This window comes from Cannabis sativa, chromosome 1 (assembly GCF_029168945.1).
Source record: "Cannabis sativa cultivar Pink pepper isolate KNU-18-1 chromosome 1, ASM2916894v1, whole genome shotgun sequence".
Classification (NCBI taxonomy): Eukaryota; Viridiplantae; Streptophyta; class Magnoliopsida; order Rosales; family Cannabaceae; genus Cannabis; species Cannabis sativa.
In genome coordinates this window covers 36949702-36965712 of record NC_083601.1, presented here as the reverse complement: position 1 = coordinate 36965712, position 16011 = coordinate 36949702, and the positions used below count along the sequence as shown (strand labels likewise).

At 30.9% G+C, this 16011-nt stretch overlaps 3 protein-coding genes across 6 annotated transcripts; all 3 read right to left on the bottom strand.

Annotated features, from left to right (window-relative positions):
* Positions 1–1066: 1066 nt before the first annotated feature.
* LOC115706532 (kiwellin-1-like) lies at positions 1067–2081 on the bottom strand. The gene has a single exon (XM_030634208.2). The coding sequence runs from the start codon at positions 1825–1827 to the stop codon at positions 1261–1263; it is 567 nt and encodes a 188-aa protein (XP_030490068.2). The 5' UTR covers positions 1828–2081; the 3' UTR covers positions 1067–1260.
* Positions 2082–2725: 644 nt separating this feature from the next.
* Positions 2726–5449, bottom strand: LOC115706529 (uncharacterized). Of its 3 annotated transcripts, none has more exons than XM_030634206.2 (5): positions 4234–5449; positions 3683–3913; positions 3410–3459; positions 3151–3285; positions 2726–3048 (listed from the first exon to the last, which is right to left on the bottom strand). In XM_030634206.2, the coding sequence occupies exons 1-5, from the start codon at positions 4541–4543 to the stop codon at positions 2854–2856; spliced, it is 921 nt and encodes a 306-aa protein (XP_030490066.2). In that variant the 5' UTR covers positions 4544–5449; the 3' UTR covers positions 2726–2853. The 3 variants fall into 3 exon arrangements, with proteins under 3 accessions (XP_030490066.2, XP_060964319.1, XP_060964320.1); XM_061108336.1 differs by having other exon boundaries at positions 3683–3703; XM_061108337.1 differs by lacking the exon at positions 3683–3913.
* A 4113-nt stretch (positions 5450–9562) lies between these two features.
* On the bottom strand, positions 9563–14700 carry LOC115706527 (AT-hook motif nuclear-localized protein 11). Of its 2 annotated transcripts, XM_030634203.2 has the most exons (7): positions 13936–14700; positions 13571–13752; positions 12577–13103; positions 11156–11223; positions 10843–10974; positions 10399–10560; positions 9563–10233 (listed from the first exon to the last, which is right to left on the bottom strand). In XM_030634203.2, the coding sequence occupies exons 3-7, from the start codon at positions 13004–13006 to the stop codon at positions 10018–10020; spliced, it is 1008 nt and encodes a 335-aa protein (XP_030490063.1). In that variant the 5' UTR covers positions 13007–13103; positions 13571–13752; positions 13936–14700; the 3' UTR covers positions 9563–10017. The 2 variants fall into 2 exon arrangements, with proteins under 2 accessions (XP_030490063.1, XP_030490064.1); XM_030634204.2 differs by lacking the exon at positions 13571–13752 and having other exon boundaries at positions 13936–14583.
* Between the last annotated feature and the right edge of the window lie 1311 nt (positions 14701–16011).

Here is a 16011-nt window from a genome sequence, read left to right as displayed (position 1 = left end):
TATAGACACGTTGCATGACTTTACTCTTTCTTAATTTCTTAGTTAACTTCTTCTTAAAAGTAACGCTGGTGATAGCGCAAGGTTTGTATAGTTTAAAATAAGTAATACTACTAGGCAGGGACACATAATAGGTACAAAAGTTTATATAGCTTAGGTAAATCACAAGAAGGAAAAAGGTAAATGAGAATTTTGATTATATCACCCATTTACTTTTATTTTTGAACTTTTAGGATAAATTTCTCTATCGGATATATAACTTGCGGCTGAATCTAAAACATAAAACAAAACATATATTTCAGAATCATGTATTAGGAAGGTCAATCATTGGCATGAATGAGCTGGGAAAATATTGATAGGGTGGCAGATTCGGAATCTCAAATAAGAGTTCTAACACCACGTACAGATGTTATACAGTAATAGATGCAATTTAATATAAAATTTTATGTATTTTAATTTAATAAATTAATAAATGGTTATCTTATATAGCTTATCTCAAATAATAGAATACTAGCTAAGCAATTTATATGTTCTACTTCTCTACTCAATTAGTAATTTATTGAATTATTAATTTAAGGCATCCTGCCATTTAAATTTACAAAAATAATCACAAATTAAACCAAATTCTAAAAGAAAATAAATTAATTTCTAAAAAGGCAATCAATTTTGCATTTAACTAATATGAGCAAAAACCGTAATATTTTTCTCTGTAAATATTCTGCTTTAACTAAGTAGATAGTATACTTCGGTCATAACGATCACTTTCCTATACATAAAATGTTAAATGAAATGCCAAACAACATCATTAAAAGGGGAAGAAAAATTGGATAATAATATGTAAGAGAGCTCAATATTAAAACATGTTCTAAACTAAAGTATTTAGTAATCTACAGTAGCTAACAATTCATTTAAGTCTACTCATATTGACCCCTCCCCTTTTACACTTTAATTGTTACATAAAAATAACATATTACAGATATTTTACTAGTCTTACAAAGTCAATTTCAAATAAGTACCAACCACGAATTCTATGCATCACTCAGGCTCTTTTAGTTTATAACATCTTTGACAAACAACAATTAAAAGTACGAAGGCTAAACTAATTTTCTGTTTGAATAGATAACAGCCAAGGTGTAATTACATTAATTAAACTCAAACATGAAAAAAAGAACGATAAACAAACAATACACAGCCTCACATCACACTGAAATAGAATACATGAGTAAATGTACATCACAATGATAATATTATAACAAACGAAACTCAAGCTTGAGACCAATAAATGTCAAGTTCACCCCAATCACCTTCTGGAACTCTTAAGGCCTTCCAAACAGCTTTGGAGGCATCCACAATGTTATTAGGACATGGAGGCTGATAATCATGATCAGAATCACATCCAGCCGTTGAGTCACACTCATCCACAACCATTGCATTCACACTCCTCCCATTGCCATATATGGTTATGTTTTGTAAACACCTCTGCATATTATTGAACCATCCTGTGGATAAGGCCACCACTGGTGTGCTGTCCGAGTGGTACTTGTTGTCGCATTCCGAGGGTGCACCGCCATCTCCACCTTTCTCGAAGCTGTTTAGTGTCAAAACTGCTTTGGTGTGGCCAGTGACCCTTGGTGAGCAGTTGTAGGTAGTATAAGACTTGCCTTGTTTGCAGCAATCGGAGTCATTTTGCTGGTTGCATTGTCCTGGAGGAGGCCTTTTCCCTTTTATTTTGCCACTAGGATTGCAAGTTTTGGCCTCAATGGTTAACCACTGCGTGATCACAAGAAGAAAAATGAGGAAAAGGGCCTTAGAGCTAAATTGGTTCTTCATCCCTCTCTATTTTTTTTTTTCTCTTTCTTTTGGGTTGGATTGGTGAAAGTTGATTTACCAGTGTCTATATATAGAGATAAATTACTACTTTGAAATATGACCGTCTTTTCTTTATTTCAATATATGACATGTTTAGAGTCTTTCTACCAAATAAGTTCGTGGCTCCTTAGATATGTGCCGTTGGTGATAAAAGGAATAAATTTATGTTGATTATATATACCAAGTTTGAGCCTACTTTCGTATTTTAGCAATGCAATCCCTATGTCAGTTGCTACATATAACGTTCTTATAATTCTATTCTCTTTAGCTTTGATTAAAATAATGATGAATTTTCAATTAAAAAGGTCTACATCTATATGGATAGATTTTCAAGATTTTTTCTTCATTAACTACTCTGTCAATTTTTAATAAATTACCTCAACAATACTAGTTCCTGTCAACCATTCTCATCATGGATAAATAAAACAAAGGACAAATTAAGAGCGTATGTTTTGAGAACTAGCCCTTTAGAATAGTATTCTGTATTATATAGATAATCTCAATATAAATATTTTAACCTTATTAAAACACTATAAGATACTATTGACTCATTAACAGAGACCCATTTTTTGGAAAATAGAGAGGGAGCTGCTATTTGGCTCTTTATGCATTAAAACGACTGTGGTTAGAATGGTCTAAACATCCTTTTTAATTGGTCCCGTAAAACATATTGAAATGAAGGATTAGATTATTTGAATGTACAATTTCATCGAATGAAGTGATGGGGTACATTACATAAATGATCCCCCAGCTAACAAAACAGTAGTCCATATATGAATCATTAATCTTGTGTCAACGAATATAGTATAAAAGATTTGAATTTCTAGCTTATGTTTCATGTTCAAAATTCCAGTTAAGATTTAAGCTAAAAAACAAAGTTGTATTAGTGAATTCGTGATCATACGTGCACACAGTAGAGTTATACTAATGTTTATATAATAAAAGAAGAATGTAAAAGCCTAGAAAAGAATGAGTGACTGGTACTAATTAAGCTCCTCTCGTCACCATTACATGGACGTAGGTTGTCCCTGCAGCAATGAGCATTCCATTAACTTCTCCAGTAATAACTCCATCAGTATTGGCCAGGCCATCCAAAGAATGATTGAAAATAGAAAGCTCAAAATTCTCACTTGAGCCATCCTTACTAATAGTGTTACAAAATTTAAATATCAGGTATGCTCCCTACAAGACAATCCAACACAAGAAAAAATTGTATAAACAATCAAGTATAATATATAAATAGTACATGTACAAAGATGAAACATATGACGATCAAAATTATACCTCATACACTAAGATTGAGCCTGTGTAGAGCTTCAAAATGGGATTATTAACACCACCAAGTGCTGCCATAACGAACACACTACTTGGCGCCACTTCCATCTCTGCCGAAAATGATCTTATCCTTCCTATGATGTCCTACACATACATGCATATGACCAAATAAGAAATCAGATAAAATTAAAGGAACCCTTATAAGTACTATTATGGTCTATTTTTATGTTCTTATTTATTAAATTTACTGAAAGATCACAATGCCTACTTCTCCTTCTGTAACGATGATAGTATGCCGAGAAGAACTCCCCACAATTCCTGACACCACAACAACCAAAATTATTAATACGTGTATAGATATTATAACCTTAATTTGAACAAACATTTATAGTAACTAATCAAAAAATAATTTATCCCTGAAATGAATGTCGACTTTCAGAGTTCATAACTACTATGAACTATCTTCTATCCCAGAGCAAGACCCAAGAATTAATAAAATTTTATTACAAAGAATAGAAGATGAAAATAGTTAGAAAAGTACCCTCTTCTGATTTTTGGGGTCCTGTATCCGAAGGAATATTCACATGTGGCGATTGCAGATTATTAACCCAGAATTGATGCATCATGTTTCGAAATTCATAGGGAGACATCATAGGTTGTTGATTAGGTGACAAAATATTAGTTAGTCCAGGAGATATTGATTCCAAAAAGAAGTTTGGATAATTCTTTATAGGCGATATACCAGCAAGAGGCAAATGAAGCGGCATATTTCCTACATATATATATATAAAAAAAGACTTTTGTACATCAGAGCAGAATTAACTCGACTCATACGTATAGATTTTTTCCAAGAATCATCACCAAGACCAAGCAGAATATTATATAAATAACTTATTTCTCTTTGTCACAATAAAATCTCATATCTTAATTATATAACAAAGATGTATATAAAGAAAATGAACAATCAATTACCAGAGAAAAAAAAAAAATCAAGATTTGAATGAATACATGCAGTTTTTATTATCACTACACTAATGCCAAATTGCTATACAATAGAAAGTACATTATATGAAAAAGTTAGAAATTAAGTACCTAATTGTGATATTTGCATATTACTCGCATAGGCATACCCTTCTGGGGGTCCTGTTAATTGCACATTCAAGTTTGAATTCTTGTGGCGTGGTGGTAATTCCCTAGAAGAAGAAGAAGAAGAAGAAGAAGATAGTTGCAGTTCCGTAATAGGTTGTTCTTGCTGTACTGGTAATTCCATATTAGGTTGTTCTTGCGGTTTTCTTCTCTTGAAAAAGTCTTCAACAATGGAAGACAAATCACCAGTTCCTCTCCGATCAGTAAAGTTGGATTGTGCCTCCTCCCCATCATCATCACTTCTATTTAGATCCATGTTTTTACTTTGAAAAGCTTATTGTAAATAATCTTTTCCAAAGCAAAAGAAAGAAAAGCTATCTTCGTTGATTCAGTACCGAACTCTAGCTTCAAGAAAATTTTGACTGTTTTCAAAACAACGTGATGATATGAATTTGGTGTCTGTTACGTACACAAATGTGTATATATATAGTAATTAAGAAGTCGGTCATGTACTGTTTAAAGATTCAAGAAGTATTGAATCTTGTTACTATTTAACCCATTCCACTAATCATGACTATATAGTGTAAAATTTTCAAGAATCTTTTTCCGCCAAAATGCACTATTTCAAGAGTAATTCAACTACTTGTAAGATTCTATATACAACTACTAGTTGAAGTGAAATACTAATTTAAACCTGAGTACAATTCTCTAGTCATTTTTAATGTTTAATGAAATAATAAAATAATTATTAACATGTTAAAACTAATTATTTGATGTGACAAATTAATTATTATTTTTTTAACAATAAATATATTAAAATTTTAATTTTCAAAAATAACAAAATAGGTAATAAATTATTTGCATTTTTATTGTGATAATAAGTAATCTCGATATGTAAAAAAAAAAAAATATTAAGTAAGTTGTACAATTTTACAAAAATATCCAATAACTCTTTCATTCTATTAGCAATCACTTTAATAATCACTTTAACTAACATATTTCATAAAGAATAAAAAAATAGGCCGCAAGTTCCCCATCACAAAAGAGTTCTTTGGGATTGAGAACCTCATGTACTAGTTAGTGAAATAATACTAATAGACCATATGATTATGCCCTACTAACTGTTATCCCCGTATATACTGGAGCTTAATATAAGTAATAAGATAATTATGAGTAAATAGTTAGCGAAAACAATAATGACTAAATTATATATCCATATACAAATTAAATCATACTTCACACGTATACTTATTACTAGTGTAGGGCACGTGCGTTGCACGTACTCCTACAATCTTAGTGGAAAATGAATGAAAAATTAATTAGAGACTAAGAACTTCTCTAACGGAAAACTATAAATGTAGTGTATTGTCATTTTTTGAATATTTTATTAAAATTTAATTTTAATAGTGATTTAAAATATGTGTAAAATTTGACCAAAACTAAAAATTGTACCAAATTTGGCACAAAAGATAGCATGAGCTAAATTTTAGTCCACAATAAATATCACATTTTTTAATTACCTCTTTGACATTCATTAATACTATTCATTAATAAAAAAATTATATTTATAAGATATTAAAATAATATAATATAATTAATTGTTTTGTATATTTTCAATGAACATTAATGATAGTATTAATTTTATAGCTAATTTGCACATTGGAGCACAAATACAAAAATTGAGCTAAATATAGTTTTATAATATATATATATATATATATATTAGTCAAATTTAACCCAAAATATATACCATCTATTAAAAATGGTGTAAGCTAATACTTAAAACGAATCAATGTTTCCTATTTTTTTCTTATAAAAAGGCAATCCAAAAACAACAAATCTGACTGATAGAACATCCTGCTACAAGTTTTTTCACGAACAAACATCTTATATAGTGAATATATATTACATTTACATTACACAATATTATCTATATGAATGAGCTTGACTATAATCATACAAAGAGGTCAAAGAAGGTGACATGTAACACAGTAAATGAAAAAATAGTGTGTTAATATTATCCTCCAAAGTAGTTGTATGTAATAGTACTGGAGACTGGAGATAACCACAAGTTAAAGACTTTGATCTTTGATCTTATGATATGAAAAGTCCATCTAGGCATCTAAAAGATAGTAGGTTTTGGAGAACTAATTAATGCTAAACAATGACACGATATATGTTTCTCTTATAACACAGTATAACTTAAATTCAATAAATCAATGGAACAAAGCTTAAATAAAATAAAAGAAAATCAACACAAATAAGTTGTTCCTTATTTTCCGTAGAAACATATACAACATATATAGTATACCTTTAATCAAATAATTATACTATGTCTAGGTTATCATATTAAAACATACACAAATAAACTCAACAAATTCAAAACACATCAAACCACTAAATTAATTGGGAGAATTTTCAATAACAAAAACAAAATATAATGTATTTTTAGCTAGGGCCAAATTTGGCATACATTACATCACCGTTAGAGTTAAGTTTTAGTAAAATATAACTCGTCCAACTAACCCGAACAACCCGATTAAGAGGGTTTTTTTTTTATATATATATTTATATGTTTTATTATATATATATCATATAATTTATATGACTATTTTAAAATATAAATTTTAAACTAATATATTTTTTTATGGTGGTTGATTTGAACATTAAATTTAATCTATATATATTTGTCTCATTATTACAATTAACTAAAATATAATAATTGTATGTAAACAAAAAATATTAGTGGTCGGTTTGGACTGGTTAACCCGACCAAACCGACAAATTTTATTGGGTGGGTTACTATTTTTTTTTTAATTGGACGGGTTGCACTTAGATTTTTGTAACCCGATATTTATATTGAGTTGAATAAAATATAGCATAAACCGACCGACGAAAAATGAGTATGAAGTTGGCCAAGATAAATTTAAAAAAAAAATGAAATACATAAAAACTATTTTGATAAATAAAAGAAAATACTATTGTAAAAAAAATATTAGTGGTCGGTTTGGACTGATTAACCCGATCAAACTGACAAATTTATTGGGTGGGTTACTATTTTTTTTTCTTAATTAGACGGGTTGGACTTAGATTTTTGTAACACGATATTTATATTGAGTTGAATAAAATATAGCATAAAACTAGGAGCCAGGAAAAATGAGTATGAAGTTGGCCAAGATAAATTTTTTAAAAAAATGAAATACATAAAAACTATTTTGATAAATAAAAGAAAATACTATTGTAAAAAAAAAATATTAGTGGTCGGTTTGGACTGATTAACCCGACCAAACTGACAAATTTTATTGGGTGGGTTACTATTTTTTTTCTTAATTGGACGGGTTGGACTTAGATTTTTGTAACCCGATATTTATATTGAGTTGAATAAAATATAGCATAAACCGACCGACGGAAAATGGGTATGAAGTTGGCCAACATAAATTTTAAAAAAAATGAAATACATAAAAACTATTTTGTTAAATAAAAGAAAATACTATTGATAAAATAAATGTACTATAATGCCCTCTTAAAAAATTAAAATAGAAGGGTAATATTGTATAATAAGCAGGAGGTGAAGAAGCCTCTTATTATATATAAGATATGTAGCAAGTCGATCTCTTTTAATAAAAACTGTGACCCATCTTTTTTTGTTTTTTCTTTTTTTTATTTTAAACATAAATGACCTGTATTTTAATGAAGGTGATTGGCTGAATTTTCTCACAAGTTATGTGTTAAATCTTAATGTAATTTATAAGCTAATTAGGAATTTGTCGTTGAACTTTGACATGTACCAAATCATGTCCTTGAATTATTGAGATTGTTGGATTTAAGGACTTTTTTTTTTAATTTTAGTAAAAAAGTCTAATATGAACGAAAGTTCAGTAGCCATAATTTAGTACATGTCAAAGTTCATGGGACATAATTTGAGAGATATCAAAATCTGGGGAGCATGGTTAAGTACATAAACAAACACTAAAATAGTAAAATTGAATGAAATTAGACAAAAGTCTTTGAATTCAACAATCTCAATAGTTTAGAGAGCATTTTTAACGACTTTAAAAGTTCAAGGGCACAATTTGGTACATGCCAAAATTCAAGGACAAAAATTCTAATTAGCCTAATTTATATATGAACGAATCATTACTCTAAAATAAAATGACTGCTTGCTTGAAAAAATGTATCGAGCTAATTTGGAGTTAAGCAATGCAATTAAAAGGAATCTTAATAATAACTATTCTTTTTACATTAGAAAAGATAGGAAATGTGAATTTGGACCTTATAATTTTTGTTAGAGAATAAGTGATGTGCCTAGTACTAACATATCTATAACTACATTAATAACAACTTTAAGAACACTGAATTTCTCAAACTTGGCTTGACTATTAAATTTTTATGAACAATCTAATTCTCTTAACAAATTTTATTAATTTGAAAGAATTTAAAAAAGCCATAGCTAGTTAGCTACCGAGCTTGTGGATCGTGAGAAAATTACACACTGTAATATTCTATTACAATATATCTATTGCAAAAGATAAAATTGTATAATATATCTATAAATTAATAAGTAAACAAAAAAAAAAAACATTGGAATATGAGCCTTTCAACTAAATATAGATCATTAAGTTTTGGAGTTTGCTTGTTCTATGGTTAATAAAGCAATTACGATATGTGCATCCCTCTCAGTAAGGATCCATAGCTATGAACTCAATTAGCAAACCTTGGTTTGGTAGCTTAGCCATCTCATTTTGTCAACTCTCTCCTTCTGCCTATGCCTATTATCATAATACATTTTTTTTGGCAACCTTCTTCTCTAAAGCTTTTTCTCATTAAGCTAAATGAAGCCACTTTTTTTCCCTTTAGATATATACTTAGCCCAAGTTGATTTAGAACATTCTTATCCACATGTTAATACTAACTCATGCAGATACGTAGAAGAAAATACGAAGTAAAGAAGTTATATCGATTGGTAAATCAAAGTTAATTGCATTTGAACTTTCAATACATTAATTGCCATACTCAATCAACTTTCACAATAGACAATCAGGTATTAAAAGACATTATGTAATGGTATAAAACCATTATCAAAATTTGTTTTGAATCATAGCTTATAGAGAAGTGTACAAAAATATTCTTGAACCAACAAATCAAACTTATTATCTACTTTTTAGGTTTACAAGCTTCTATTGAAGAAAAACAAAATGTTGGTTGTTGTCAATAGCATATCTTTTACAAGCACATGTATATGAAACTTGTAAGCAATGTAAAGTTGAAGTGCGTATCTTATAAGGATATTGATTCAATTCAACTAGAATATTATTTGACACACTCAAGAAAACGATTTGCAGTGCTCATAAGTCCATCCATTCATCCATGTAAGCATCATACATGAATTATGTTTTTCATTGTCTTTATAATTAAAATAATATATGAATGAAGGAGACAGGTCATTAATTTTTCCTACAGAATCAAACGAAATTACCTAAAAAAAACGACACACATTCAAGAAATTTGATCAAATTGAAAATTCCATCCATCAAAAAAAAAAAAAGGCTAGAAAAATATGAGTACATGATCTCCCCCGCTGTCCATTCATGATGGGCAAAATGAAGTTAGAAATCTTGAATCAGCAGCTGGCTTTCTGTCATTTGTCATCAGTTTTTATCTCCAAGAAAAATAGATTCAGCTAGTCAAGAAAACTGAAAGATTATATATACATTGCTCTTGTTGTCGACGTTGCATTCCAAAATAATAATATCATTATTATTATTATTATTTAATAATAGAAAACAACTGTTACCCACGCATCAAATCGATGTCCATGTGGGCATTGCGCATGTCCAATGACCGAGAAGCTGGCCACACACCCACGGACGATGTTGGTGTAAGACTTTGGTTTTGATTTTGCATGCCTAGTGGGTTATCCACCGAATCTGTCGGACCCTCTATTGCTTCCTGCCTTTTGTTGTTCTTTATTTTTGAACCACCCCATATGAAGCTCCCCACTATTACCTGCATTGCAGTTTTAACCCATTCACTTACTTATAACATCCAACAAATAAACCCAAATTTAACTTATCTAATCAGCTTAGAAGAAAAACCATCTAAAGCAACCCCCATCTTGAACAAGATCACAAGCCCACAAAGTTCACTGTGATCAACAAGTTAGTTAGTTACCTGGACGGGGCTTGCAGCAATGAGCGCTCCTCCAATACTGCCACCAATGACACGGCCTTCCGCGTTGGCGAGAGTTACGCTAAGACCTCCACTTCTGTTCCTAGAGCCACTGCTATCGGTGATCAAGTAAGAGCCTGTAAGACAAACTATCTCGAATCGTCCCTGCAGAAATAAAGTTGAAGAAACTCAAAACTAACTCGACATTTAATATGAACATACTTGACTGTTAACAATGAAACTTTAAGCTAAAGTGCAATACTCTGATTATAGTAAGCATCATAAGCTGGTTTAAAAATTCATAGAGGCAAAAGCCAAACATGTAAGACAAGCCTCAATTTAGAGATCCTTGCCTCTCCAACCTAAGATGTTTTTTGGAGTAACCATTTATTTCAGTCTGTAACTTCAAACAAAATATATTCATACGCACAGAAATGCTATAAGTACCTCATATGTGACTGTGCCACCAGATGATGAAGGCTGACGAAGAGAGACAGTAGAAACAGCACCACTGGCTGACAAAATGCACAAAGCTCTTGGCCCCTGCTGCGAAAATGACATTATTTTTGTTGCAATGTCCTATATAGAAACATGAGCACATATCAGCATCCCCAAAAATTCCAAAACCCTATGTATGTTCATACATAATACATTGGCTATTAAATAATAATAATAAAAACAAAAGTGAAAACAAGTCTATTTGATAATCTAAAATGCTGAGGAAAAGAAAAGAATACATAATAATGAAAGAAATGCCTACTTCTCCAATTGCAATAGTGATAACATGTGGAGTAAAACCCATCCCAGCAGAACCGGAGAGCCATTCACCTAGCAAATATTAAAAATACATATTTATTAGACCTTTGTAGTTTGCAACTAAATAATAATAAAATATATGCCAATGGCTAGTTCATTAGTACTATAGGTAAAAATGAGCAACAAAATCACATATATTAAAAATATCGAGTGCAAAAATGCCCTTTAGATTATACTGTAAATATAGATGAATAAAACAGAAGAAAGCGTATAAATGTACACGTTTACAAACACCGATATATTGAGGATGCACAAATTTCAGAAGTGGTTTTTCTGCTGTCTAATTTAGAAAGCTTTATTAGATGCTTCTACCAAATTAACAGGGACTTCACATGAAGAGCATCTTTCAAACCATGCTGATATACAATCTACCCAGTAAAATCTACCTACAAAAACTCCACTAGAAAAGATCACCCTAAGCAGTGAACACTTCTAACTTTTTCCAAAACTCTCCACTCATTACCTTCCTCCAGAATCACCTAAGTAACTTCATTTAAAACTCACCACTCATTACCTTACTCAAAGAATCACCTAAAGAGCAAGACCCTACAAGATGTATTATCAAAGACTAAAATTAACACTAGGAGCAGGAATAATCACCTAAGTAGCAGCAAGCCCCTATAAAATGCATTTTCCAAGACTACAAATTAACATTAGAAGCAGAATCCTACAATGCATTATTGGTGCTGTTAAACTTATGCTTTTGCTCATAACTAAAAGCACATAATAATAAGTGCTGACAAAAGAGAAAAAGCATATAATAAGAAAAAGTTTTTGCTTATCTTTTCTATTTGGATCATTACCATACAAGGATTTTTATTGAATTATTTTTTCCTTTTGGAAATGTTTCGATATCATTAAAAAAAGAAAAAAAAATCTTTTATGAGTGCATTAAGAATAATTTAAATTATTTCAATTCAAAAATAGCTTTACCAAAAACCTTTTAGAGAAACTAGGAATTAATAAAAGACTATTTTTTAACGAAATATCTCTAGAATGACTTTTTTAATCTTAAAGCTTATAAGGAAGTTATAAAAACTAAGCCAAAATGGGCCAAAATTTTGTTCATTTCTTTAAGTTATATTTATGTTTTCTTGTTCCTCAATTTTATTTATTACTTTTTTTTTCCAACGCTCAACTTGTCAGAAATACATTACAATATGAAAGCAAACCAAGATTAAAAGAATAATAACTGACTGCAAAAAAAAAAAAGACCAGGAAAATCAATATTTGAACACAGATTTGCTTATAAATAAAAAAGATACCATGCAACATAATATTACACCAAGCAAAACCTATATAGTACGTAACCGATAGTCATGATCAAACACAAACCAAAAATCCAAAAGTCTATCAGAAACTTACCAAGAGAAGCTAATTGTTGCTTCTTCCCAGTCCCTTTCGGGCGTCCCCTGCTGCGCTTCTGGGTTGGTGATGCCATTCCAGGATTGGTAGCGGGAGAAGGAGACAGTTGCAAGGATACAGATCCATCAGGTCCGTATTTCCGAGGCCTTCCTCTTTTCCTTTTAATTTGCTCACTTGATGACATCATACCTTGTCCACCACCCACATTGACACCATGGGAGGACATAGCAGAAGGTGGTTCTGCAGGCAGTGTTGATCCCATATTACTGCCTCCCATATTCGACTGAAAAGACACGTTTGGATTCGACAATTGATGCATGCCTGGTGATCCATGAAGCTCAGGCTGTGCTCCAGAACCAGGGACACCTATTCCTCTCTGAGCATAGTAAGCAGCAGAACCAGATAACGCCATAGGATCCCTTCGATCCATGCATTTACTATTCTTAAAAGCTTATAAATCTTTTTAAAAGCAACTTGGAATAGCTCCTCTCTGTTCCACTGTTTACTGTTTGATACAGAGGTAGACTCTACAAAGAAAAGACATTTCAAAACAATGTGAACTGACTTTGTGTATACTAAACAATGTCTCTTCTCTTCAGGATACTAATTAACTAGAACCCGTTCATTACTTCAAAATTTAAAAAAGACAAGCAATAATAATACTCCATTGTTCATTCCACTACATCTTATTCCTCCCTTTTGTTTGAGAACCACAGCTATAGCAAACGACATTTCAAGAACAAATCACAAATACAGAACAGGAAAAAGAAAAAAAAAATATACTCTGGCAATATTTAGAATAACCCTAGTTTCTAAAAACAAACAGTAAACGAAACATATTAAATGAAAAAGAGTTTGAGCAGAATCACAAAATAATTTCTTTTAAGGAACAAAATAAGCATGGAAAAAAGAACTGTTCAAAGTTTGAATGCAAATAATCATAATAAAGAAATAAAGAAAAGACAAAACTAGAAACTAATTGTTTACAGCTTACCAAACCAAATAAGAAAGAACAAAAAGGCTTGGAGTTGAAGACAACGAACGGAAGAGACTGAAACAGGTCCACTGTCACCAACCCATTATAAATCCTTTAACACGAAGCATCTTCTAAGGATACTTTCGCACTCATACACACATAACCCAGCTCAACCCTTCAAACCCTTCTAACAAGTTCCACTTTTTTCCCAAAAAGAATGAAAAATAAACAAAATTTAAAATGAACCCAGAGAAACACTGACTAAGTCAATGCCATTTAATAAACTCAAAACCAAGTCTTGTATGACACCACAGAAAATGAAAATGCAGACGACATATTAAAGGGTACCAAGAAAACAGAAAAAAGGAAAAGAAATGACAGACCCGAGTGACGTATACGTGACCAGAGTTAAATGTCGAACAGTTTTTCTCAGACCCGTCTTCTATTAGAGGTGAAAAATGAGAGATTTATCAAATCGATATTTCTTTGAAGCAAGAGGAGTAAACGTCGAACGATTTCACTGCGCTAGAGAGAGAGAGATGGCTCTCTAAAATCAAGAAAAGAGAATTGGGCTATTAGAGAAGCCGCAGGAGAGAGGGGGGGTCAGAGTCAGAGAAGGGGGGGCCTTAAAGGTCGAACAGTTTGTGGAAAATTAAAGAGAGGCTCTGTGAAAATGCAGAGAGGAGGGAGGAAGAGAAGGATGAAGAGGTCATTTTGTATATCTGCGAATAAGAGAGAGAGTGTGTGTATTTACTACCAGTACTAGCATAAGTCCTTATCTCAATGCAATTTTCTAGGGGCAGAGGAGTTTTCTTTCTCTCTCTTCAAACATACAAATTTTGAAAATGAAAAAGCTGGGTTTCCTTTCTTTCTCTCTCTAAAAAGCTGGGTTTCTTTTCTCTCTCTCTCTAAAAGCTGTGAGTGTGTGACCAAGTGGTTGAGGTTGACGATGCTTTTCTCTTCTTGCTTATGCAGCTCTCTCTCTCTCTCTCCTTTATTGGTTCCTCCTTTGTTCTACTTCTATCACTAACATGACAACTTTCATTCAAAAAAAAAAAAAAAAAAAAAAAAAAAACATGACAACTTAAAAAAAAAAAAAAAAAAAAACCTAATAAAAAATGGAATAATTGTATAATAAAAAATACACTTTCCTCTCTTGGATAACAAAGATTTTTCTTTTCTTTTAATATTTATGAAATTTGCTAAAGTTCGATGAATGATATTAAATCTCAGATGCGTACGACTCTTTCAGGTTCGGGTTCGCCAAATGACGCGCGGTCAGATGCGCGTGTGACACAGTGCCCTCATTTGGCTTTTTCTTTTTTTTTTCAATCAAAGTGCTCTCTTTAAAAAATAAATAAAAGAAAAATGTCCTTGTAAGTGTGGCTTTGATAATATTTTTTTCTTTTAATTTTTTAATCATAAAAATACTTTTTTTTGTTTTTAAATTTTAAAAACAAAAGACAAAAATTATTTTTTAAAATTTTATTTTTATTTATTTATTTTAGGTTTGGATCTCATTCTAGGTTGGGATTTAGTCCGAGTCTAGGGCCAAGGTACGAGTCTGAATCTAGGTTCGTGTTCGAGTCCGGAGTCCAAGTCCCAAGATCTAAGTTAGAGTAAAAATCTAAAATATTGATTAAAAAATTTATTTAAAAAAAATGAAAGTGATTTTTTTTTAAAATTTTAAAATTTTAATTTTCAATTAAAAAATTAAAAAGCAAAAATAATTTTATAAAAAATATGTTTACTTTTCCAATTAAAAAAACTAAAAAATTAATTAAAAATATATTACCAAATACATCTTTATTTTTTATATGGTTTTGTAAATTTCTTACATGGTTTCAATGTTTTTATGGTCTCAATAAAAAATATGGGAAATCACCCTATTTTCACCAGTTTTATATATTTTATCTATTTTTATGATTTTTTAATTTTTTTTTCCATATTAATATTTTCTTTTTTTAATTTTTACATTAAAGATATTCTTTTTTAATTATATTTACTATAAAAATTATTGGAAAATTCTATAATGCACCACTTAAAAGAGATATACCGATACATCTCTTTCTGTTTTAGTATCCGAAATAATTTTTTAGTCAATTTTTTTTCTAATGGTCATGTAAATTATAGTTATTTAAGACATCTTGCAAAAATTTAAGAAATTCAGAAAAGTTTAATACGCCAAAAATTGTGTTCAAGCAGTGTGTTTATGATAGTCAGTAGTACCGTGATCTGTAAGGGGAAACACCGGGTAAGCTGTGCAATCCCACACCGCCTGGGGAAGGTCAAGTGGGATGATTCAGAGACTGTGTAGGTATGGGACTACACAGTTGAAGAGGGCTTAAATGATTGATTGGTACTACCTATATCAACAAGGTGCATCTTGTTTTTTGGTAGCCCATCTCAAAAGAACTCCACAGTTAAGCGTGCTTAACTAGGGGTAATTTCAGGATGGG

Coding starts and splice junctions, on each gene's coding strand:
- LOC115706532 (XM_030634208.2), bottom strand. CDS start 1,827: ATGAAGAACCAATTTAGCTCTAAGGCCCTTTTCCTCATTTTTCTTCTT.
- LOC115706529 (XM_030634206.2), bottom strand. CDS start 4,543: ATGGATCTAAATAGAAGTGATGATGATGGGGAGGAGGCACAATCCAAC. Junction 3,460..3,682: donor ACCCCAAAAATCAGAAGAGG/GTACTTTTCTAA, acceptor TTGTGGTGTCAG/GAATTGTGGGGAGTTCTTCT. Junction 3,049..3,150: donor GCTCAATCTTAGTGTATGAG/GTATAATTTTGA, acceptor ATTGTCTTGTAG/GGAGCATACCTGATATTTAA.
- LOC115706527 (XM_030634203.2), bottom strand. CDS start 13,006: ATGGATCGAAGGGATCCTATGGCGTTATCTGGTTCTGCTGCTTACTAT. Junction 10,561..10,842: donor GTGGCACAGTCACATATGAG/GTACTTATAGCA, acceptor TTATTTCTGCAG/GGACGATTCGAGATAGTTTG. Junction 10,234..10,398: donor TTGCTGCAAGCCCCGTCCAG/GTAACTAACTAA, acceptor ACTGCAATGCAG/GTAATAGTGGGGAGCTTCAT.